The 25,593-nt window shown below is 52.8% G+C and overlaps 1 protein-coding gene across 5 annotated transcripts in view; it reads right to left on the bottom strand.

Annotated features, from left to right (window-relative positions):
* Positions 1-25,593, bottom strand: part of tmem269 (transmembrane protein 269) — a 214,915-nt gene that overhangs the window by 34,026 nt on the left and 155,296 nt on the right. For all 5 annotated transcript variants that reach the window (XR_005457403.1, XM_038773469.1, XM_038773471.1 and 2 more), the window contains 2 exons: positions 17,282-17,425; positions 15,748-15,948 (listed from right to left, as the gene is read on the bottom strand). Coding sequence is in view for 4 of the 5 variants with exons in the window: in XM_038773469.1 (XP_038629397.1) it covers positions 15,748-15,948; positions 17,282-17,425 (345 nt within the window). In the remaining variant the exon portion in view is untranslated. The remainder of the gene's footprint in view (positions 1-15,747; positions 15,949-17,281; positions 17,426-25,593) is intronic.

Below are 25,593 nucleotides of genomic sequence, written 5' to 3'. Positions count from 1 at the left end.
CAAGGATCTCAGATACAAGTGCGGGTGTTCTGTAGATGGTTATAACACGCACATAAGGACAGTCGGGCATAGGGTAGTTCCAGGGGAGTACAAAGAAACTCCATGATAACTTGCTGTGTATCAGATCATTATCTTACCACGTTGGATTTAATAAAGATCCTGGTTTGGACATGTCACAAGTAGTCTGGTCGACTTCCGGTTGCGGCTATGCCTGGGTAGGTCGCACGTTTGGCAGCTCCCGCTGTGAATGGACTTTTGGGCCCTTCTAAGGAGCCCCAGCGGCACTTGGTGATGCGACCATCAATTCATTCAAGACACGAGTATAAGTAAACTGTGGCTTTAATCGACTTACAACTGAGCCTGCCTGCAACCAGAAGAACTGAGGGCAGGCTCACAAGACCGCAGCACATTATACTTCCGGTAGTGGGAGGAGCCATGGGCGTAGCCAAGGGTGGAGCCCTGTACATGCTACTCATCTCCCCCTGTGGGCAGAGCCGCGCAACGGCTCACAGATGGAGCCCACAAGGACACAGTGATGCACAGTGTGAATTATACATATTATACATTCACCACATTCACCTCCTGTTAAAAAAAAAATCAAGTCCGGCGGGGGTGACGGGTCTACAGATTGAGTCGGTCCGGTGCCCGGATCGCCCGCCTGGACCGGCGTAGCACCGGGGTTGCAGCCGCTTCGGATGGCTGTGAGCTGATGTCCGGTGTGAATCTGAGGGTGGACTCCGGGGGTGGTTAGTTCAGAGCTTTGTTCCTGGCTGGTGCGACGGGCGAAAGGGGTCGCAGGAAACCTGTAGGCACGGGGGGTCGGATGGGGTGTAGTATGAGGGGTACCTCGGCGGTGGTGGTGGTGGATCCTGCAGGCGCCAGGTCCCGGAGGGAAACGGTGTCCTGCCAGCCGTCGGGGTGTTCGATAAAGGCGTAGCGGGGGTTTGAGTGTAGTAGTAGTACCCTCTCTACCAGTGGGTCCGTTTTATGTGTCCGGACGTGCTTCCGGAGGAGAACAGGGCCCGGTGTCCTCAACCAAGATGGAGGGCGAGGCCCCCGTGGTAGTGCCCCGAGGGAAAACAAATAATCACTCGTGAGGAGTCTGATTAGTGGCCGTACACAGGAGGGACCTAATTGGATGGAGCGCGTCGGGGAGGACCTCCTGCCAGTGGGAGGTCGGGGGATTCCTGGACCGTAGGGTCAGTAGGAAGGTCTTCCAGACCGTCGCTTTCTCCCTCTCCACCTACCCATTCCCCCTGGGGTTATAGCTGGTAGTCCTGCTCGAGGCGGTGCCCTTGTCGAGCAGGTACTGACGCAGCTCGTCACTCATGAATGACGAACCCCTGTCGCTGTGGACATAGTTAGGGAAACCGAACAGAGTTAAGGCACTGTGCAGGGTGGAGACTGTATGGGAGTGTGGTGGTATGAATGGGAGCACTGCCATTGGTGCAGAGCATTGGTTTCCCATTGGGTCTGGCTGGTCATGTGCCTCTCGTCTGATTGGCTGGGACTAGTCATGTGACTGCTCACCAATTGGTCGAGAGGCAAGTAGACCCCGCCTCCGAAGCAGGGTATAAGTACCTAGACTTCCCGGCAGTCGGCCTTTCTCTGTAGTCGACCACCGGGCTAACAACTAGCTGATTAAAGCCTAAGTTTGGACCTTCATCGTGCCTCGCGTCCAAATGATGGTACATCAATTTAATCAGCTAGAATTTTGAAATGGAACTACGCATCAAGTCTGACTGCCCCCGCATCAGCCCGCATGCTTCAAATGCGCCTGCAATCTTTAAACATTGGCAGGCGTGTTTCAACAGTTACCTGACAACTGCAGCCAGCAAGCCCACCACGGAGCAGAAACTCCACATCCTCCACTCGTGCGTGGGCACTGCGGTATACTCAATGATTGAGGACGAAAATGATTATGACGCGGCCATGGATATTCTCAGAGGACACTTTCTCCGGCCGGTCAACGAAGTATATGCACGTCATATCCTGACTACTAGACAACAGTTCCCTGGTGAGTCACTCGACGAGTTTTACCAGGCCCTCACGGCTCTAGGGAGAATGTTCGCCTGTCCCCCAGTTTCTGCGACAGAGCACATGGAACTTTTAATTAGAGCCGCTTACGTTGCCGGCATGCAATCCTCCTCTATCCGCCAATGATTGCTGGAGAAGAACGCCCTCAGCCTAGCTGAGGCACGGACCTTCGCGACCTCCCTGGAGGTCGCTGACCTGAACGCCCATGCATACGCCCCCGGCCGCGCGGCAACCCCTTGGACTTCATAGCACGCGCCACCTCCGTCCTCAGCTGACCCCGACCCCCCCCCCAGGCCTGCGCTGCGGGATGCTCCGACAAGCTAACGGGGTCCCGCTGCTATTTTTGCGGCCTCTCCAAACACCCCCGCCCACGCTGCCCGACCCGCTTGGTGTAAGAGCAGCGTGAAGAAGGGGCATTACGCGGTGGTCTGCCAAACCAAGTCGGTCGCTGCTGTTCCGCGCAGCGATTGCGGATCGCCCCCCCCCCGGGCCCTCCCAGGGCCCAGCGCCGCGCACCGACCTCTCCGTTCCGCCTTCCGGACCCCGCAACAGGCCCACGGTCTTCCCTACCCCCGCTCGCGGCTGCCCTGACCGGCCCGCAAACGCCGCTGACACTGCCCCCAGCCGCCACGAGGTTCCCATGGGTGCCATCTTGGGTCCTGGACGCCACGTGCTGGTCATGGGCGCCGCCATCTTGGGGCCCCGGCTCCAGGTGCGGGTCCTGGGCGCCGCCATCTTGGGACACCGATTCCACGTGCGGACCCTGGGCGTCGCCACCGTGGGCCACCACAGAAGGCCCTGCCAGCGATTACTCTGCCACCGAGGATGATCTGGAACTCTCGCCACGACTTGCTTCCATCACGCTCGACCAGTCGTGACCATGCACGCTCGCCAAGACAACGACAACGATCCAGCTCAACGGGCATGAGAGGAAATGCCGACTGGACTCCGGGAGCACGGAAAGTTTCGTCCACCCCGACACGGTAAGACGCTGCGCGCTCCCCATCCACCCAGTTAAGCATAAGATCGATTTGGCCTCGGGTTCGCACTCCGTCCAGATCACCGGGTGCTGCATAGCGGACCTCACGGTCCAGGGGAGGGTTGTCAAAAACTACAAAATCCTCATTCTCCCCCGTCTATGCGCTCCGGCACTCTTGGGCCTGGATTTCAGGTGCAACCTGCAGAGCTTAACCTTCCAATTCGGCGGCCGTATTCCCCCCCTTACTGTCTGCAGCCTCGCGTCCCTCAAAGTGGACCCCCCCTTCCTTGTTTGCTAACCTCACCCTAGATTGTAAACCTGTCGCCACTAGGAGCAGATGATACAGTGCCCAGGACCAGACCTTCATTGGGTCCGAGGTCCAGAGGCTCATTAAGGAAGGAGTCATCAAGGCCAGCAACATTCCCTGGTGAGCCCAAGTGCTGGTAGTTCGGACTGGGGAGAAAAACCGGATGGTCATTGATTACAGTCAGACCATCAACAGGTTTACGCAGCTGGACGTGTATCCTCTACCCCGTATTTCCGATCTGGTTAACAAGATCGCGAAGTACAAAGTCTTTTCCACGGTGGATCTTAAGTCTGCCTACCACCAGCTCCCCATCCGCACGAGTGACCGAAAATACACCGCGTTTGAGGCAGATGGGCGCCTCTACCACTTCCTCAGGGTTCCATTCGGTGTCACAAATGGGGTCTCGGTCTTCCAACGGGCGATGGACCGAATGGTCCACAAGCACGGTTTACAGGCTACCTTCCTGTATCTCAATAACGTCACCATCTGCGGCCACGACCAGCAGGACCATGACATCAACCTTCAAAAATTCCTCCGAACCGCGAAACTCTTTAATTTAACCTACAATAAGAATAAGGGCGTGTTTAGTACCGACCGTCTAGCCATCCTTGGCTACGTAGTGCGTAACGGAGTGATAGGCCCCAATCCTGAACGCATGCGCCCCCTAATGGAACTCCCTCTCCCCAACTCCCTAAAATCCCTCAAACGCTGCCTGGGCTTCTTCTCCTATTACGCCGTGGGTCCCCAACTACGCCGACAAAGCCCACCCCCTCATCCAGTCCACCTCCTTTCCCCTGTCGATGGAGGCCCGCCACGTCTTTAGAAGCATCAAAGCGGATATCGCAAAGGCCACGATGCATGCTATCGACGAGTCCCTTCCATTCCAAGTCGAGAGCGATGCGTCTGACGTAGCTCTGGCGGCCACCCTGAACCAAGCGGGCAGACCCGTGGCCTTCTTCTCCCGGACCCTCCACGCTTCTGAAATCCGCCACTCCTCGGTGGAAAAGGAGGCACAGGCCATAGTTGAAGCTGTGCGATATTGGAGGCACAATCTTGCCGGCAGGAAGTTTACCCTCCTCACAGACCAACGGTCAGTAGCTTTCATGTTCGATAATGCACAGAGGGGCAAGATCAAGAACGACAAGATCTTGCGGTGGCGGATCGAGTTGTCCACGTACAACTACGATATCTTGTATCGTCCTGGGAAGCTCAACGAGCCTCCCGATGCCCTATAGCGCGGTACCTGCGCCAGCGCACAGATTGACCGCCTCCGCTCCCTCCACACGCGCCTCTGCCATCCAGGGGTCACCCGTTTTTACCACTTTATCAAGACCCGCAACCTGCCCTACTCCGTTGAGGAAGTCAGGACCGTCACCAGGGACTGTCACGTCTGCGTCAAGTGCAAACCGCACTTCTACCGCCCCGAACGAGCGCATCTGATCAAGGCATCCCGCCCTTGAACGTCTCAGTATAGACTTCAAGGGTCCCCTCCCCTCTAACAACCGCAACACATATTTCTTGAGTGTTATTGATGAGTACTCCTGCTTCCCTTTCGCCATTCCCTGTCCCGAAATGACCACAACAACCGTCATAAAGGCCCTCCTATCCATCTTCTCCCTGTTCGGTTACCCCGCGTACATCCACAGCGACCGGGGGTCCTCCTTTATGAGTGACGAACTGCGTCACTTCCTGCTCAGCAGGGGCATAGCCTCTAGCAGGACGACCAGTTATAACTCCCGGGGTAACGGTCAGGTTGAACGGGAGAATGGCACCATCTGGAAGACCATCCTGCTGGCCCTACGGTCCAGAGATCTCCCTATCCCCCGTTGGCAAGAGGTCATCCCCGACGCTCTCCATTCAATCCGGTCTCTCCTCTGTACTACCACTAATCAAACACCTCATGAACGTCTTCTTGTTTTTCCTAGGAAGTCGTCCTCAGGACCCCCTCTCCCGACCTTGCTGGCCACCCCCGGGGCCATCTTGCTCCGGAAGCATGTGCGGATGCACAAGTCCGACTGGTTGGTTGAGCGAGTCCAGTTACTCCACGCCAACCCGCAGTATGCGTACATTGAGTATCCCGACGGTCGGCAGGATACGGTCTCGCTTCGGTACCTGGCACCTGCCGGCGTGCGGCCTTCTCCCCTTACATCAACACCTCACCCCCAACCCCAATTCCCCCCAGCGCCCCCACGACCCAGTGCACAGACCCCCTCTTCCCCGTTTACAGCGTCTCCACCACCGGCCCGGGGTACGGAGACGCATCTACGACCGACGCTCCCGGAGGCAAGGATGACCATCGGCCCGACGTCACCGGCTCCACTGCGACGGTCCACCAGAACACCACGGGCACCCGACAGGCTGATCGTGTCCATCTGATGCAACCATGGGATTTTATTGGACTCTATTGTAATTTTTTTTGCATCCCAGTATTTAGTTTTGTTCATTTTGCCACGAGCCAGTGGGCAGCCTCCATCTTCTTGATTGTCTCTACTCATACCACCAGTCCTCGGCACCCCCCTTCTCTCTCTTCCCCTTACAACACCCCCCCGCCTTCTTTCTCCACAAAGGGTGAATGTGCTGGTATGAATGGGAGCACTGCCATTGGTGCAGAGCATTGGTTTCCCATTGGCTCTGGCTGGTCATGTGCCTCTCGTCTGATTGGCTGAGACTAGTCATGTGACTGCTCACCAATTGGTCGAGGGGAGGGGCCCTTTGAAATCGATGCTCAGTCATTCAAAGGGCCGGAAAGCCTTTATCAGGTGGGCCTTGTCTGGTCTATAGAAGTGCGGTTTGCACTCTGCGCAGATCGGGCAATTACTGGTGATAGCTTTTACCTCCTCGGTGGAGAAAGGCAGATTGCGGGCCTTGATGTAGTGGGCGAGCCGGGTGACCCCCGGATGGCAGAGGTCATTGTGGATAGCCTGTAATCGGTCGTCTTGCCCGCTGGTGCATGTGCCGCGGAACAGGGCATCTGGGGGCTCGTTGAGCTTCCAAGGACGGTATATGACATCATAATTATAGGTGGAGAACTCGATCCTCCACCTCAAGACTTTATTGTTTTAAAATTTGCCCCGTTGCGAGTTGTCAAACATGAAGGCAACCGATCTCTGGTCGGTGATGAGGGTAAACCTCCTACCTGCGAGGTAGTGCCTCCAGTGCCGTACGGCTTCCACAATGGCTTGAGCTTCTTTTTCGTCTGAGGAGTGTCGAAGTTCTGAAGCGGAGGGGGTTCGGGAGAAGAAAGCCACTGACCTCCCTGCCTGGTTCAGAGTGGCGGTGAGAGCGACCTCTGAGGCGTCGCTCTCCACTTGAAAGGGGACGGATTCATCCACCGCCCGCATGGCGGCTTTAGTGATGCCCTCCTTAATGCAGTTGAAGGCCTGGCGGGCCTCGGCTGACAGTGGGAAGAGTATGGTCTTAAATAGTGGGCGGGCTTTGTCCGCATACTGGGGGACCCACTGGGCGTATTAGGAGAAGAATCCAAGGCACCTCTTTGAGGGCCCTGGAACAGTGAGGGAGAGGGAGTTGTAAGAGGGGGAGCATACGGTCCGGGTCAGGCCCCAGGACCCCGTTTTCCACGACGTAGCCGAGGATGGCTAATCTGGTTATGCGGAAAAGGCATTTCTCCTTGTTGTATGTGAGGTTGAGTTTTTGGGCGGTTTGGAGAAATCGGTGGAGGTTGGCGTCGTGGTCCTGCTGGTCATGGCCGCAGATGGTGACGTTATCCAAGTACGGAAACGTGGCCCGCAGCCCGTACTGGTCCACCATTCGGTCCATTGCTCGTTGGAGCACCGAGACCCCATTCGTGATGCCAAAGGGATCCGAAGGGAATGGAAGAGGCGGCCGTCTGCCTCGAACGTTGTGTAATGGCGGTCCTCCGGGTGGATGGGGAGCTAGTGGTATGCAGACTTCAGATCCACCGTGGAGAAGATGCGGTACTGGACGATCTGGTTGACCATGTCTGCAGTTCGGGGGAGGGGGTACGCATCGAGGTGCGTGAACCGGTTAATGTTCTGGCTGTAATCAACCACCATCCGGAGCTTTTCCCCGGTCTTGAAGACCACCACCTGAGCTCTCCAGGGGCTATTACTGGCCTCTATGACTCCCTCACGTAAGAGCCGCTGGACTTCAGTGCTAATAAATACCCTGTCCTGCAGGCTATATCATCTGCTGCGAATGGCTACGGGTTTGCAGTTAGCGGTGAGGTTAGCGAAGAGTAGAGGGGGGTCGATTTTTAGAGTCGCTAAGCTGCATATAGTGAGGGGGGGGCAGGGGTCCGCTGAAGCTGAGTGTTAAGCTTCGAAGATTACATTGAAAATCGAGCCCGAGTAGGAGAGGGGCGCAGAGGTCTGGGAGTACATACAATTGGAAGTTGGAGTAGTTGGCGCCCTGTATCATTAATGTCGCAACGGTGCACCCTTGTATCTGGACCGAGTGCGACCCCGAGGCGAGGGAGATAGTTTACCATGCTGGAAAGATAGGGAGCGAACAGCGTCTTACCAGGTCTGGATGAACAAAGCTCTCGGTGCTCCCGGAGTCGAAGAGGCACGGTGTTTTGTATCCGTTGACCTGAACGGACATCATTGAGCTTTTGAGGTGCTTTGGCCGCGACTGGTCCAAAGTGACTGCATTGGTTGGGGGTCCACGATGGGGTCGCGTGGTTGGTTGGGAACCAGTTCAAACTTTGGAAAGCGACCTCCAGCGAAGTTGCTAGCGTTACTGTGTCCTCCAGGTTCTGGGCCCCTTTTTCGAGGAGACGCTGGCACATGTAGTTGGACCGGACCCCTGCAACATACACATCATGGACAGCGAGTTCTATATGCTGGGAGGCAGTTACAGCCTGAAAGTTATATTCCCATGCAAGAACTTTTAGGTCGCGCAGGTAGTCCTCTAGCGACTCTGCGGGGTGCTGGCGGCGGGTAGTAAAAATATGCCACGCGTAGAATTCATTTACAGGCCACACGTACAGGCGGTCGAGTATTGCGAGGGCTTCGGTGTACGAGTCGGTGCTATTGAGTGGAGTAGAAATGCGATGGCTCACCCGTGCATGTAGGAGACTGAGTTTCTGCTCCTCAGTAACAGCGGAGGTAGTCGACGCAGCCAGGTAGGCCTTGAAGCACTGAAGCCAATGTAGAAAGATTTCCTTCACTTCTGCAGCCTACGGGTCGAGTTCCAGTCGATCAAGTTTGAGGGCTGATTACATGGTGGTTTGTTTTTTTTAAGTCGATTAAACTGATGCGACCATCAATTCATTCAAGACACGAGTAGAAGTAAACTGTGGCTTTAATCGACTTACAACTGAGCCTGCCTGCGACCAGAAGAACTGAGGGCAGGCTCACAAGACCGCTGCACTTTATACTTCCGGTAATGGGAGGAGCCATGGGCGGAGCCAAGGTTGGAGCCCTGTACATGCTCCTCATCTCCCCCTGTGGGCAGAGCCGCGCAACGGCTCACAGATGGAGCCCACAGGGACACAGTGATGCACAGTGTGAATTATACATATTATACATTCACCACATTTGGACGATGACTCCCGGTGTGGGAAGACGGCAGTGAGGTTCCCCCAGCACTGTATGGAGTGGACCAGGAGCAGCGCGGTCAACAAAGTGGCATTAGAGAAGAGAGGAGAACGGGCGTGAAAAAGCAAGATGGCGGAGGGTGGAGACCAGGGAGCGTGGGCTCAGTGGTCGCGGGAGCAGCAAAAGTTTCTGAGAAGCTGCTGTGCGGAATTGAAGGCGGAGATGTTGTTCCCTATGAAGGCGTCGATCGAAAGACTGGTAGTGACCCAGAGGATGCAGGGGACAGCGATTAAAGAGGTGCAGCAGAAGGCCTCTGATAACGAGGACGAGATCCTGGGCCTGGCGGTGAAAGTGGAGGCGCACGAGGCGCTACATAAAAAATGGCAGGAGAAATTCGAGGATCTGGAGAACAGGTCAAGGAGAAAGAATTTGCGGATTCTGGGTCTCCCTGAAGGTGTGGAAGGGTCGGATGCTGGGGTGTATGTGGCTACGATGCTGAGTATGCTGATGGGCGCGGGAACCTTCCTGAGGCCCGAGCACAGAGTCCTGGCGAGGAAACCGAGGGTGAATGAGCCACTGAGGGCTGTGGTGGCGAAGTTTCACCGTTTCACCAACAGGGAGTGTGTCTTGAGATGGGCGAAGAATGAGCGGAGCAGCAGGTGGGAGAATGCTGAAATCCGTATTTACCAGGACTGGAATGCAGAGCTGGCCAAGAAGACGGCAGAATTCAATCGCCGAAGGCGGTTCTCCACGGAAAGGGGGTGAAGTTCGGACTGTTGCAGCCAGCGCGGTTTTGGGTCACATATCAGGACCGACACCACTATTTTGATACGCCGGACGACGTGTGCACCTTTATCAAAAATGAGAAGCTGGACTCAAATTAGTAGTCTGTAGCACGCTTTGGGGGATGTTGGGGAGTGGAAAGGGGTGATATTTGTGTTTTTCTGTATGTGTGCTGGTTTGGGAGGGGTTGTTCCCCGCATTCGGTGGGGGGGGGGGGGGGGGGGGGGGGGAGTGGGCCAGAGACCCTGGGCCTCTGGGGATTGGGGCGAGGCTGCAGGAGAAAGGAGCTGCGCCATAGAGGGCGGGGTGGGCCCAGACAGGGAGCGCGGGTTTTATTTTCCTGCGGAAAGGGAGGGAACGGGGCCTGATGCGGAGGGTGGTACTGGATTGGAGTCCACATCGGTTTGTAGGGGAAGTGGAGGGGGGGGGGGGGGGGGGGGAGACTTGGACCACCCCGCTTTGGTGGGGGGAGAACGGGGGACTTTGGGGGGGGGAATCCAATGGGGGGATCGGTGACAGAGGCGGGAGCGGCCGGGGTCAGCAGGAGTCAGCTGACTTACCTGAGTGAAATGGGGGGAGCAGGGGGTTAAGCAATTGTTTGGCCGTGGGGAGGGGGGGTTTGCGTGGGTTGGGGGGAACTGGGTTGCTGCTGTACTGACTGAGGGGGAGCTGGAGATAAGAGGGAGAGTTGGGGCGGGGAGCCTCCGCCTGGGGGGGCTGGAGAGTGCGGGAGGAGTTTGCACGTGGCGTGCCTAAAAAAGGAGATGGCTAGCCGGCAAAGGGGGGGGGGGGGGGGGGGGGGGGGTAGTCCCCCGATACGGCTGATCACGTGGAATGTGAGAGGCCTGAATGGGCCGGTCAAGAGGGCCCGGGTATTTGCGCGCTTGAAAGGACTGAAGACAGACGTAGCCATGTTACAGGAGTCGCAACTGAAAGTTGCGGATCAGACCAGGCTGAGGAAGGGATGGGTGGGGCATGTCTTTCACTCTGGGCTGGACGCGGAGAACAGCGGGGTAGCAATCTTGGTGAGCAAGCGGGTGACTTTCGAGGCGGCAGGTATTATGGCGGATAAAGGGGGCCGTTACGTGATGGTGAGCAGTAGGCTGTAGGGGGCCCGGGTGGTGCTGGGGAATGTATATGCCCTAAATTGGGATGATGCAGGGTTCATGAAGCGGATGTTAAGCCAGATCCCGGATCTGGAGGCGGGGAACCTAATTATGGGGGGGGACTTCAACACGGTACTGGACCTGGCACTGGATCGGTCTAGGTCAAGGTCGGGTAAGAGGCCAGCTGCGGCCAAGGTCCTGAGGGGGTTCATGGATCAGATGGCGGGAGTGGATCCGTGAGGTTTGCTAGGCCAAGAGTGAGGGAGTTCTCCTTCTTTTCCCACGTGCACAAGGCCTACTTACGGATAGACTTTTTCGTGGTGAGCAGGGTGCTGATCCCGAGAGTGGAGGGGACAGAGTATTCGGCCATTGCCATTTCAGATCACGCCCCGCACTGGGTGGAACTGGAGTTAGGGGAAGAGAGGGGCCAGCGCCCGCTGTGGCGCATGGACGTAGGATTGTTGGCGGATGAGGAGGTCTGTGGGCGGGTCGGGGGGTGCATTCAAAGGTATATGGAAGCCAATGACAATGGGGAGGTGCTGGTGTGTGTGGTCTGGGAGGCGCTGAAGGCGGTGGTCAGAGGGGAGCTAATATCAATCAGGGCTCCCAGGGAAAAGAGGGAGAGGACGGAGAGGGAGAGATTGGTGGGGGAGTTACTGAGGGTGGATAGGAGATATGCGGAATCCCCTGAGTAGGGGCTGCTGAAGGAGAGTTGGAGCCTCCAAATGGAGTTTGACTTGCTGATTATGGGGAAAGCCGAGGCCCAATGGAGGAAGGTACAGGGTGCAGCGTATGAATATGGGGAGAAGGCGAGTCGGATGCTGGCGCATCAGCTGCGAATGAAGGAGGCGGCTCGGGAAATTGGGGGATCAGGGGCAGGGGGGGGAACACGGTGCGGAGTCCAGGCAAAATAAATGAGGTCTTTAGGGACTTCTATGGGAATTTGTACAAAACAGAACCGCGTACAAAACAGAACCCCGGACGGGGGGGGGGGGGGGGGGGGGGGGGGGCAATTCAGGTTTCCAAAGGTGGAGGAGGAGCAGGTAGAGGGCTTGGGGGGCCCGATCGGGATGGAGGAGCTGGTTAAGGGGTTGGGGAGCATACAGACGGGCAAGGCCCCGGAACCGGATGGGTTGCCGGTTGAGTTCTACAGCAAGTTCTCAGAACTGTTGGCCCCGTTGCTGTTGAGAACCTTTAACGAGGCGAAAGAAAAAGGAACTCTTCCCCGACGATGTTGCGGGCTCTGATCTCGCTTATCCTCAAGCAGGACAAGGACCCGCTGCAGTGTGGCTCATATAGGCCGATTTCACTCCTGAATGTGGATGCCAAGTTGTTGGCGAAGGTCCTAGCCACTAGGATTGGGGATTATATCCCGCGAGGATCAGACGGGGTTTGTGAAGGGCAGACAGCTGAATGCAAATGTGCGGAGGCTCCTGAATGTGATTATGATGCCCTCGGAGGGGGGAGGGGAGGCAGAAGTGGTGGCGGCAATGGACACAGAGAAGGACCGGGTGGAGTGGGAGTACCTGTGGGAGGTGCTGGGCAGGTTTGGGTTCGGGGAGAGGTTCATAGGGTGGGTTAAATTGTTGTACCAGGCCCCGGTGGCGAGTGTATCGATGAACCAGTTGAGGTCAGAGTATTTAGACTGTACCGTGGAACGAGGCAGGGGTGCCCCCTGTCCCCCCTGCTGTTTGCCCCGGCAATTGAGCCGCTGGCCATGGCGCTGAGGGAGTCCAGAAGCTGGAGAGGTTTGGTCCGGGGGGGGGAGCACCGTGTCTCACTATACACGGATGACCTGCTTCTATACATCGCGGATCAGGTGGAGGGGATGGGGGAGGTCATGCAGACCCTTAGGGAGTTTGGAGACTTTGCGGGATATAAGCTCAACATTGGGAAGAGCGAGCTCTTTGTGGTGCATGCAAGGGGCCAGGGAAAGAGGTTGGAGGAGCTGCCGCTCCAGATGGTGGAGAGGAGTTTTCGATATTTGGGTATCCAGGTGGCCAAGAGTTGGGGGGTCTTGCATAAGCTCAATCTGGCGCGGTTGGTGGACCAGATGGAGGAGGACTTCAGGAGGTGGGACATGCTACAACTCTCCCTGGCGGGCAGGGTGCAGACGGTCAAGATGACGGTCCTCCCTAGGTTCTTGTTCGTGTTTCAGTGCCTGCCCATTCTCATCCCCAAGGCCTTTTTCAAGCGAATGAGCAATAGTATTATGGGATTTGTGTGGGCAAATAAGACCCCGAGGGTTAAGAGACTGTTCTTGGAGCGCAGTCGGGGGAGGTGGGTTGGCGCTGCCGACCCTGTGCAGTTATTACTGGGCAGCGAATGGGTCTATGATTCGGAAGTGGGTAATGGAGGGAGAAGGGGCGGCGTGGAAAAGACTAGAGGCGGCGTCCTGTGTAGGTACTAGCCTGGGGGCACTGGTGACAGCACCGTTGCCGCTTCTGCCGACACGGTATACCACGGGCCCGGTGGTGGCGGCGACGCTGAGGATTTGAGGACAATGGAGGGGAGACGGGGGCCTCAGTCTGGTCCCCGATACGAAACAACCATAGGTTTGCTCCGGGCAGGATAGATGGTGGGTTCCGAAGCTGGCACAGGGCGGGAATTAGAAGGATGGGGGATTTATTCATCGACGGGACTTTTGCCAGTCTGAGGGCGCTGGAGGAGAAATTTGGATTACCCCCAGGAAATGGCTTCAGGTATATGCAGGTTCAGGCGTTTGTCAGGAGGCAAGTAGGGGAATTCCTGCTGCTGCCTGTCCGATGGATACAGGACAGGGTGATCTCGGGCATGTGGGTCAGAGAGGGTAAGATCTCGGAGATATACCAGGAGCTTCGGGGGCGGAGGAAGCCTCGGTGGAGGAGCTGAAGGGCAAGTGGGAAGAGGAGCTGGGTGAGAAGCTGGATGAGGGCCTGTGGGCTGACGCCTTGGACAGGGTCAATTCCTCTTCATCTTGCGCCAGGCTCAGCCTGATCCAGTTTAAAGTGGTACACAGGGCGCATATGACAGGGGCGAGGATAGGTAAATTTTTCAGGGTGGAGGACAGATGTGTGAGGTGTTTGGGGAGCCCAGCAAACCACGCCCTTGCCCGGCGTTTGCGGAGTTTTGGACGGGCTTTGCAAAGGTTATATCCAAGGTCTTGGATACTCGGGTAAAACCGAGTTGGGGGATAACGATATTTGGGGTATCGGATGATCCGGGAGCGCAGGAGTCGAAAGAGGCCAGAGTTCTGGCCTTTGCCTCCTTGGTAGCCCGGAGAAGGCTCTTGTTAATGTGGTGTGGAGGGACGCGAAGCCCCAAAGCATAGAGGCTTGGGTCAATGACATGGCGGGGTTTCTCAGGTTGGAGAAGATAACGTTTGCCTTGCGAGGGTCCTTGCAGGGGTTCTCCAGGTGGTGGCAACCATTCCTTGACTTTCTTGCGGAACGTTAGGTGGAGGTCAGCAACCCGGCCCGGGGGGGGGGGCTGGTTTATTTTCTTTTTTGAAAGGGGCGCTTGTCCTATTTTGTTTTGAGTTGGGTGTTAATTTGTTAAACTGTTTATCGTTTAGAGGGTTAAGTTGTTCTGTTTGGTTGGCATGTTGCCCTTTTCTCTTTGTATTATTTTCCTTTTTGGAGTGTTTTGTAAACTTATTGAAAAACTTTGAATAAATACATTTAGAAAAAAAACAAGTAGTCTGGTCGATTCCTTGCTAGACAACGAACACCAAACACAGTAGCCCCGTCGGTGTCTGGCACCGTGGCGACCTCTGGCCCTGGTGCCCATCCCTGATGCCAGGGATACCATCGGCTGGCACTGACCCCACCAGGGTTATGCACCACTGCCCCCAAGGGTATTGGTGGCTGGGTGGGTTGGGGGAGGCGGTGTGGTGGAGGGTGGGAAGCGGGGGCGGCACCCATTCGTCTGGCATCACTATGCAGAACTTGGGACCAAGGTGGGTGGTCAGTGGGTGCACAGCAAAATGGCTGCAGCAGTAATGGCGGTTCGTGTCTGGGAACCGCCCCAGTCCTGTAGGGGGTCAACCCGACTGCTCAGCTCGCTCCCCCTGTCGGGAACTCGGTCCATCAGAGGAGGAGAATCGTGGAGGCCCGGAGAATACCGGGTCAGACCCGCTAATGATTTGCAAACGGTGTTTACTGTACGTGCGTTCCGGTACGCATTGACGCTGCTGTTGAGGTGACGGAGAATCGTGATTTGGCATCAAATCGCGCCCGCCACAATTTTGGCGTCAGAACCTATCCTCCGCCCACCACGATTTCGCGATTTGAGTGTTGGCAAACGGAGAATCCCGCCCTTGATGTATGAGGTTATCTGAACACTATATGCTGTTATTTGCTTGTAATCATACACCCTGGCCTATAGAGAAAGATGTATCCTGTATTGAAATATGGTTCCTATTAAGGCGATACTAAAAATTAGATAATTAATATTGCACTTAGCATTCAAGGTATGCATATATGTATAAAAAACAGAAAATTCTGGAAATACTCATCAGGTCTGGCAGCACTGCAGGAGAAAGAAACTGGATTAACGTTAAATGTCAGTTACTTTTCTTTAGAACCAGATGAAACTGGCAAATATATTCTAGCCTCAAAAGTCCATGATTTAACAATAATTTATCTGTGAAAGGTCTTTCGTGTCTGTGTTTACTTAACAATTGAACTCCGTAATTAAAAAATCTCAGTTTGATCTGTAATCATTCATTTGAAGGGGACAGAGACACTTTCTCATGGCTCAACATGCTAGTCGTTCACATGCGTGTTATTACAATGCTGATCAACTTCTTTGGTCCATAAAGGGAACAATTTAAACAGTTTAATCTCATTCCAGCATGTAAGGTATAAGACAGTGAAAATAACAATTTCTGTATGAATAATAAATAGAACCTCATCATATTTCAAAATGATGAGCATTTTTGCTAATATAATGAAAAGCTCATCAATCTGGAATGAACTAAAAATACATACCCTCAGCATGTACATAACTTCATTGCGTCTTGATAGTTCTACCCACCTCCAATGTAAACTACTTTTTTCCAGATCTGGGACTCTAGGACCTTGTCATGGGGATAGTTGCCCTGGTCAGTCATGAAGAGAATCATCACTACTGCAGCAATATACAGGAGAAAGCGATTGCCTCCAGTCAACAGAGAAGTGCAGGCCAGGATGGCTGAAGCATAAAGACATGGAAGGCCACGATAAACAAATGGGATTCCTGAAAGAAACGGTACCAAATATTCATATTTTAATGTAATGTAAAGACTCCCTTTTGTAGGATAAGGGTCTGGCACATATAGGGTTAATGTGGGACTGAGCACAGCACACCACACAGTGATGCAACAGAACACATGACCCACACCTAGGAAGCCAGTGTAGTGTTGGACAGAGCCGTGTGCACAGAACCCTTTGTTGTATATATGTACATAATTCTTGTAGTGAATAAAGACATACAGTTAACCTACTTTAGACTACGAAGACTCTATTAAGACCCACTGAACGGTATCCAACATCACCTTCCCATTTATTTTATGATTATGGACCTTTGGGCCCACTTTTCCCCTATGTTTGCTGCAGCTTTTTTGTAATATGTCTTGCAGGGTGCAGGAGGTTAAGAAACTCGATAAATGTAGCAACAATAAACCATTAATCTCTTGCTACTAAACCATAGAATCATAGAATTTAAAGTGCAGAAGGAGGCCATTCGGCCCATCGAGTCTGCATTGGCCCTTGGAAAGAGCACCCTACTTAATAAATGAAAATTAAATGAAATGAAAATCGCTTATTGTCACGAGTAGGCTTCAATGAAGCTACTGTGAAAAGCCCCTAGTCGCCACATTCCGGCGCCTGTCCGGAGAGGCTGGTACGGGAATCGAACCGTGCTGCTGGCCTGCTTTAAAAGCCAGCGATTTAGCCCAGAGAGCTAAACCAGCCCCTCCCACACCTCCACCCTATCCCCATAACCCAACCTAATCTTTGGACACCAAGAGGCAATTTAGCATGGCCAATCGACCTAACCTGCACTTGGACTGTGGGAGGAAACCAGAGCACCAGGGGGAAACCCGCTCAGGCACGGGGAGGAAGTGTAAACTCCACACAGTCACCCGAGGCCGGAATTGAACCTGGGCCATTGGATCTGTGAGACAGCAGTGATAACCACTGTACCGCTCCCAGGACTTGCCTCATGTTATTCACTCCCAGGACTTGCCTTATGTTATTCCTATCAAACACTTGGAAGAATGCACCAGTTGGTGCTGTGTAACAACTTTCCCTTCTAAATATGATGCAATATTTCCCCATTGTCATTTGGAACTCTGATTAGTGGAAGGTTAACCCACATTGCATTATTTTATGACACTGTACTAGAGTTCAAAGCATAAATAAATCTTCTCGTCATTGAATAAGCTCTATTTGGTTAGATTTAAGAGAGAAATACGAGTTGCTTTCACTGCATGTGACTCATAGGATACTTAATGTAAACTAGGAAAATACTTGCAATCTCAGTGCCAACAATAATACTTCACTCTTTATAAACTAAAGTAAGCTCTTACCACTAGAAAAGAAGCAGAGGCGTGCAAATACAGCCATAGCATAGCAGATGACAAACACACCATTTAGTATGCCTTGGGCCTGCAGCAACAGTGAGGTTGCAATTCCAAATGTTGTAAAATCTGCAAAATCATCCAATTTGGCTCCTGGAATTAAATGAAAATCAGACAAGTAAAATAATATGTTAAGGGTTTTTGAGGGTGGCAGTTTCATTATGCAAACTGGCATACAGTCAGACCCGGGTATACATGATTAATTAAATCAAGCATCTATAAATCTGAACTCCATTGGGAGTTTGCATATTCTCCCTGTGTCTGCGTGGGTCTCCCCCCCCCCCACAACCCAAAGATGTGCAGAGTAGGTGAATTGGCCATGCTAAGTTGCCCCATAATTGGAAAAAAATAATTGGGCACAAGTTTTTTAAAAAAGCTATGAATCTGAACAAATTTTCCTGACAAACAGAAGTTTAATGGATACTCTAAACCTCCCCCCCCCCCCCCCCCCCCCCCCCCCCCCCCCCCCCCCCAACAATCAGAATTGACAGATAACATACACAAACAAAATCCCCATTTTTTTCTCTGCTCCTTAACCAGCTCTTCTTTAGACATGGAAAGTGTACATTTCTCCTAACAATTCTGGGTCCCAGTTCTACAAAATTGAAATGAGGAGTTTTGGTCAGGTTTCAGATTTAAACTTTGTAGGTATGATGACCATTTTAACATCTGTTAAAGTTTCATTTTCAGATATCTGCATAATGTACAGAAATGTTACTGCTTTTGGAATCTACAAAGTGGAAATTTATATAGCTTTTAGATAGCACCTTCTACCCTAAGATGCCGCAAAGTGCTCTAAATGTAATGTAGATGCTGTTCGAACAGAGAGAGCACCTGCACGGTGTGAATATGGCATGTCCTTGAATAATTCCCAACTATTGAAGGAACATAAATAAAATATGAATGCTGTGTAAACCAATCTTTGTGCCCAAAACAATGAAGGTTTTTGAAACAGTATCTAGTTAGTCAGATGGTTTGCAGTGTAAATATATAGTAGTCCCCCGTTATATCGCGCTCCGCAATACCACGGTTCGCGATATACCGCGGGGGGGCTTATGGACCCCAACTGTCAATTGTGTCAATTTCAGCGGCCGGCTCACTTTGATCCGGAGAGGGAAGCTGCTCTCTCACTGAAACAATCAGCCGGCCGCTGAAATTGACACTGCCGGCTGCTCTCTCCCTCCAATCAGAAACATTAAAACTTAAAAGTTGGATTGGAGGGAGAGAGCAGCGGGCAGTGTCAATTTCAGCGGCCGGCTGATTGTTTCAGTGAGAGAGCAGCTGCCCTCTCCGGCCGCTGAAATTGACACTGTTTTAATTAGATCCACGATGGGGGTTTTAAATTTATTTTAAAATCTATGCTAGCGCTTCCCATTGTGAGTCTACGGGGGTCTGACCTCTCCCCCCGCCCCCCGTAGACTCTCAATGGGAAGCGCTAGCATAGATTTTTAAATAAATTTAAAACCCCCATCGTGGATATCCACGGCTCGGATGCAACGCGGGTGGCTGTCTTGGACCCCAACACCCGCGTTATAAAGGGGGACTACTGTATACACAAAGTAATTTTGATCAAATCATCTGACTGTATACAGTAAAAATAATTCATGATGTACAATTTGCAAAAGTATAGTGCACAAGAGACAGCGCAAAACTCAGGTAATTAGAACCTGGTTCTATAATTTCCTAAATAACGTGCAAATGACTACTTTATGCTAGAGTTTTGCTTAATGAACTCTGGGGAGTACTGAAGGTAAGGTCCGTGAAGAAGAGTTGCAGATCTCGACTCTTGAATATTAAAACTTGGAATTTTCATTGCTGCTGTGGTGCAAATCAGTTACAGAATAGGTTCCATCTGCCTCATAAAGTTGATAAACATTAATATGCCAGAAATGACCTGTAAGATACTTTTGGTCATTCCCAATGCCAGACCTATATAATGTTAATTTGAAATGGCAAACCAATGCTGGTAAATGGTGGAATAATATACAGAAGAGCATGAAAGAGACAGATAAGTATTAAGGGGAATTGTATTTCAACCTCTTAACTACTTTTATTTTTCTACCCTGTTGGCACTCAGGTTCTTGAGACATTGGTCTGAATTTTCACACAGACGGAAAGACTCCAGGCAAAAATGTGGGTCGAGGTCCAAATCCCAAACTCTCGCCAATAAACCTGCCATATTTGGAAATGAGGGCGAATTCCTATTAGCACATTTGTAGGTCGTGGAGGCAACTGCCCATATAAATCCACAGCTGCCTCCATTAATCTGAGATTTTGACGAGGTGTGCGTTGAAAACACAAAGTGTACAGATTAGACCTGGCAGGGCAGATCTGAAACTTGTGGATTTGTATGGATAGCTAGGGTATCCCTTTGATAGGAGGTACCCCTTGGGATAGGTAAGGCACCCTTTAGGATAGGTCAGGTGCCCTTTGGGATTGTAAAACTTAGATATGATTGTGTAAAAAGTGCATAAACCTAACAAAACTCTTCAAGATGACTAAAAAATGTCCTAAGCTGTCAAAGAACTGTCAAAAGCTCATCGGAACTTTCAAAACTATCAAGGAATTTAATTTTTCTAGGCTTTAAATTTTAAAAGGTCTGGCGTTTTTAAAAAAATCAATGCTTGATGTTTCACTGTTTTAAAAAAAATATTTTTATTCTCCTTTTACACATTTTCATCAAATTTACATCAACAAATAATCAACAATAACAAATACAATGGCACGCCCCTGGCCAACAATCCCCTTATCCCACCCATCCTCAAACAGCACCAAACATTTTGAATACAGAACACCAATGAAAAAGAATCAGGTATCCACCATCAACCCCCATACAGAATCATCAATAACTTAAACATTCCAATCCCCTCCCCAACGCCTCCCCCCTAATGTTTGATGTCATCCAATTCTTGAAAATGCATGATAAACAAGTTGTAGAACCCTTCCATCCTTCCCCTCGACTTGAACTTCACTTTCCCGAGCGTTAAGAACTCCAACAGGTCCCCCCGCCACGCCGAGAGCGGAGAAGCCGACCTCCACCCCAATAGGACTCACCTCCGGGCGATCAGCGAGGCGAAGACTAAGACATCTGCGCCCCCTTCCAACCCCGGCTGATTCAATACCCGAAATATGGCTTCTAGGGGACCTGGTTTGAGTCTCATGTACATCACCTTTGAGATTACCCTTCAGACTTCCCTCCAAGTCTGCTCCAGTTTTGGACAGGACCAAAACATATGAACGTGATTTGTGGGACCTCCCCACATCTTTCACAAACATCCTCTACCCCCTCAAAAAGTCAGCTCATCCTCACCCTTGTGAGGTGTGCCCTGTACACCACCTTCAACTGTATCTTGCGCACAAAGTTGATGCATTCACCCTCCGGAGCACCTCACATTACAACCCCTCCTCCATACCCTCCCCTAACTCTTCCTCCCACTTTGCCTTAATCGCATCAAGTGATACCTTTATCTTCTCCGAGAATAACCCCATAAATCACCAACACCACGCCCTTCTCCATTCCCTCTGTCGTCAGTATCTCTTTCAACAGTGTGGGGGCTGGCGCCACCGGAAAACCCTGTACCTCCTTCAGAGTAATATCTCGAACCTGCATATACCTAAACATCTCCCCCTTCCCAAACCCTTATTTCTCCCCCAGCTGCTCCAACTTTGCAAACCGGTGTCCCAGAAACAAATGCTTTACTACCCTAACTCTCCTCCCATCTCCGAAAATTCCCATCCCACCTCCCTGGCTCAAATCTATGATTCCCTCGAATCGACATTTCCCTTGACCCTGCCCACAACCTAAAGTGCTGGCGCAACCGCCTCCAGATCTTCAACGCCGCCACCACCACCAGACTCCCTGAACATTTCCCTGAGGCCATCGGGAGCGGCGCTGTTGCCACCCCCATCAACCCCGAGCCCCATGCACAGACTCTCCTCCATTCTAACCCACTGGGAGTCTCCCCCCCCCCCCCCTCCCAACCCAACCCCTCACCTTCTCAGCATTCGCCGCCCAGTAACAATACTATAAATCTGGTAGACCCAACCGCACTGACTGCCGTCCTCTCTGAAACAGCACTTTCTGAATCCTAGCCACTTCCCTCCCCCCCCCTCAAATAAACTAGGTAATCATCTTTTCTACTTACTTAAAAAACACCTTTGGTTAAAAAGATCAGCTGGCACTGAAAAATGAACAAAAACCGCAGCAATACATTCATCTTAATTGCTTGTACCTGACCTGCCAGCAATAGAGGAAGACAATTCCATCTTGCCAAATCTGCTTTCACCCTCCCCACCAAACCAGAAATGATACCACGGAGCCCCCCCCCAGTCCCGTGCCACCTGCACCCCCAGGTATCTAAAGTGGGTTACCGCCCTACGGAACCTGGTCTCTGCACTGTTCCCTTCTCCAACACTATGTCCACCTAGTGTGGCGCATGATCCGTTATCGCAATTGCCGAATATACCGACCACTTGACCCTGGCCAACAGTACCTTCCCCACCACAAAACAAATCTATCTACGAATAGACCCTATGAACCGAAGAGAAAAAAGAATACTCCTGTTCCATCGGGTGCAAAACCTTCCAAGGGTCGATTCCTCCTATTTCCATCATTAGCCCAGCCAACGCCTTCGCTCCCCCTGACTGGATAAGCAACCGAGGTCGCGACATGTCCAATTTTGGCTCCTGCACCAAGTTCCAGTCTCCACCCACTATCAATTCATGTGAATCCACGTCGGGGACACACCTTCTTTACAAACCCTGCATCATTCCCGGTTGGGACCATGCACGCTTACCAACGCCACCAACTTTCCCTCCAATGCCCCTGTCATTTTTATGTATCTATCTCCCTGATCTGCCACCACTTTCTCCATTTGGAACCTCACTCTTATTTACCAGGACCATTACCCCCCCTCGCCCAAAATCTGAGTGAAATACCTGACTAACCCAGCCCTTTTTAAGCCTCACCTGATCCTTCAGCCTCAAGCGAGACTCCTACAGCATCGCCACGTCAGCTTTCAAACTTTTCAAGTGCACAAGCACCCTCAACCTCTTCACCAGGCCTCCCAACCCCATCACATTCACATTCCACGTAACTATCTTAACGGGGTCTCTCCCTTCTTATCCACCATCATCACAATTTCGGGCCCGAGCGACTGAGCCTGACCCGCCCCTATCTATTGTTGATATCGAACCCCATCCTCCACTCCCAGAATCCCCTCCTATACTTCCTCTGGAAAAACCATCACCTAGTATCGATCCCCCTCCCCCACCTTTTATTTCCTCCTAGGCACATTGAAACCCACTCACCAGGCTCCAATGTCCGCAGCCCCCCCCCCGTTCACTAGCCGACTTCTTAGCTAGTGTGGGGGCCCCTGCCCAGGCTTTCCCTCCCCTTCCGCCCAGTCTCAGGAAAACAATCAAACATACACATTTTCAGAAAAAAACTTTGCTACAGAGAACAGCAATAAACAAAAACTTAACCACTGTACAGAATGAAGTAACATTATTCAAAACTACATATATCTATAAATCTCCCATTTTTCACTTTTGCCCCAAGCCTTCTGCCTTCGTAAATGCCTGTGGTGATATGATCTGCATACTCGTCTGCCATTGGGCCAGAACGTCGGCTTACCATTGGCCCTGGTCGGTCATGTGCCTCTCGACCGATTGGCCGAGAGGCTGAGTTAACCACGCCTCTATTAACGAGGTATAAATGCTCAGACGCCTGATGATCGTCCCTTTCCACTGTAGACGATCGCAGAGCTGTGTTCTAGTCAATTAAAGCCAGACTTTGGTAAATCACTCGCTGCGGGAAGAAGGGCCACTACTCCACGGTCTGCCAGGCCAAAACGCTGGCTGCAGCGCTTCTGGAAGCTGCACAGCACTCTTCCCCCCCTCCCCCAGGCCTCTGCGAACGGCCTGTGTGCCTCCCTCTCTCCCTCAGGGCTGCTCCAGCCGCTCCCGACTCGCGCCCCGCCGGCCACCGACTTCCAGGTCTGCCACGCAAGGTCCCTCCAGCATCGACTCGGACGGCGACGACGGATTTTCTCCACGGCTCGCGGCCGTTCAACTCGACCAGTCTCATCCACGCACGCTCGCCAAAACGATTACGTTGATCCACCTCAACGGCCACGAGACGGACTGCCTGCTGGACTCCGGGAGCACGGAAAGCTTCGTTCACCCTGACACGCGCTCCCTGTCCATCCCGTAACACGCAAAATCGGTTTAGCCTCAGGTTCGCACTCCGTCCACATCACCGGGTGCTGCATCGCGGACCTCACGGTCCACTGGAAGGTTTTTAAAAATGATAAATTCCTTGTCCTCCCTGACCTTTGCGCACCGGCACTCCTAGGACTGGACTTGCAGTGCAACCTGCAGAGCTTGACCTTTCAATTCGGCGGCCCTATACCCCCCCCCCCTCACTGTCTGCAGCCTCGCGTCCCTCAAAGTGGACCCTCCCTCCCTGTTTGCTAACCTCACCCCCGATTGCAAACCCGTCGCCACACGGAGCAGACGGTACAGCGCCCAGGACCGATCCTTCATCAGGTCCGAGGTCCAGAGGTTGCTGACTCTCCAGGACTCTCCAGGCTTCCGAACTCCGCCAACCCTCTGTGGAAAAGGAAGCCCAGGCCATAGTCGAAGCCGTGCGACATTGGAGGCACTATTTGGCCAGCAGGAGGTTTACCCTCCTCACAGACCAACGGTCAGTAGCCTTCATGTTTGATAATGCACAAAGGGGCAAGATCAAAAATGACAAGATTTTACGATGGCGGATCGAGTTGTCCACTTCAAGGGGCCCCTTCCCTCTAACAACCGCAACATTTACTTCCTGGCGGTTATCGACGAACACTCCCGCTTTCCCTTCGCCATTCCCTGTCCCGACATGACCACATCGACTGTCATTAAGGCCCTACTCCATCTTCGCACTGTTCGGCTACCCCGCGTACATACACAGCGATCGGGGGTCCTCATTTATGAGCGACGAGCTGCGTCAATTCCTGCTCGACAGGGGCATCGCCTCTAGCAGGACAACCAGCTATAACCCTCGGGGTAACGGACAGGTCGAGCGGGAGAATGGTACCATCTGGAAGACCATACTACTGGCCCTCCGGTCTAGAAATCTCCCTATTTCCCGATGGCAAGAGGTGATCCCCGATGCACTGCACTCTATCCGCTCACTCCTCTGTACTGCAACTAATCAGACACCTCATGAGCGCCTTCTTGTTTTCCCCAGGAAGTCGTCCTCCGGATCCCCTCTCCCGACGTGGCTGGTTACCCCCGGGCCCATCTTGCTCCGGAAGCATGTGCGGTTGCACAAGTCCGACCCGTTGGTGGAGCATGTCCAGTTACTCCACGCTAACCCGCAGTACACGTATGTGGAGTACCCCGACGGTCGGCAGGACACGGTCTCCCTCCGGGACCTGGCACCCGCCGGCGTGCTGCGCCCCCCCCCCCCCCCCCACCACAGACCCCCTCTCCCCTTTTTCACCCCAGCACCCCACTCAGCTTCCCCATCCCTCATCCATGGCATCTCCGCGGCCAGCTCAGGTGACGGAGACTATTCGAAGTCTATTGCTCCCGGACTCCAGGACATCAGCAGGACCATCAGCCGATCCGACGACAACTCTTCCACTGCGGCGCTCGGCCAGGACGTCAAGGACCACCAAAAGACTGATCGAATCCTTCTAGAGTTCTACAGCCCCATGGACTTTCTTTTTGTAAATATCGTTATGTCTGGGCCAGTGGCAAGCCCCCAAATTCGATAAGGGGACGGAGAGAAAATTATTCTCCCGACGGCTACTCATATCACCAGTTCTCCCCCCCCCCCCAACCCCACCCTGGGTCTCGATCACACCCCCCCCCCCCCCGCCTTCCTTCTCCGTAAGGGGTGAATGTGGTGATATGATCTGCATACTCGTCTGCCATTAGGCCAGAACGTCGGCTTACCATTGGCCCTGGTTGGTCATGTGCCTCTCGACCGATTGGCCGAGAGGCTGAGTTAACCACGCCTCTATTAACAAGGTATAAATGCTCAGATGCCTGACGATCGTCCCTTTCCACTGTAGACGATCGCAGAGCTGTGTTCTAGTCAATTAAAGCCAGACTTTGGTAAATCACTCGCCTCGCGTGCAATCGATGGTACATCAATGCCTCAGCTGCCAGTTCCACTGTCAAGTCCTGATAAATGCGAACCTTAGCACCAGCCCACTGCACTTCCTGCTTCTGCTTTGCCAAGTTCAAGACCTTCTCCTTCATGT

The sequence above is a fragment of the Scyliorhinus canicula genome, chromosome 16, assembly GCF_902713615.1.
Source record: "Scyliorhinus canicula chromosome 16, sScyCan1.1, whole genome shotgun sequence".
NCBI lineage: Eukaryota > Metazoa > Chordata > Chondrichthyes > Carcharhiniformes > Scyliorhinidae > Scyliorhinus > Scyliorhinus canicula.
Note: the sequence above shows the minus strand (reverse complement) of the source record. Positions and strands in the feature narration are given on the sequence as shown.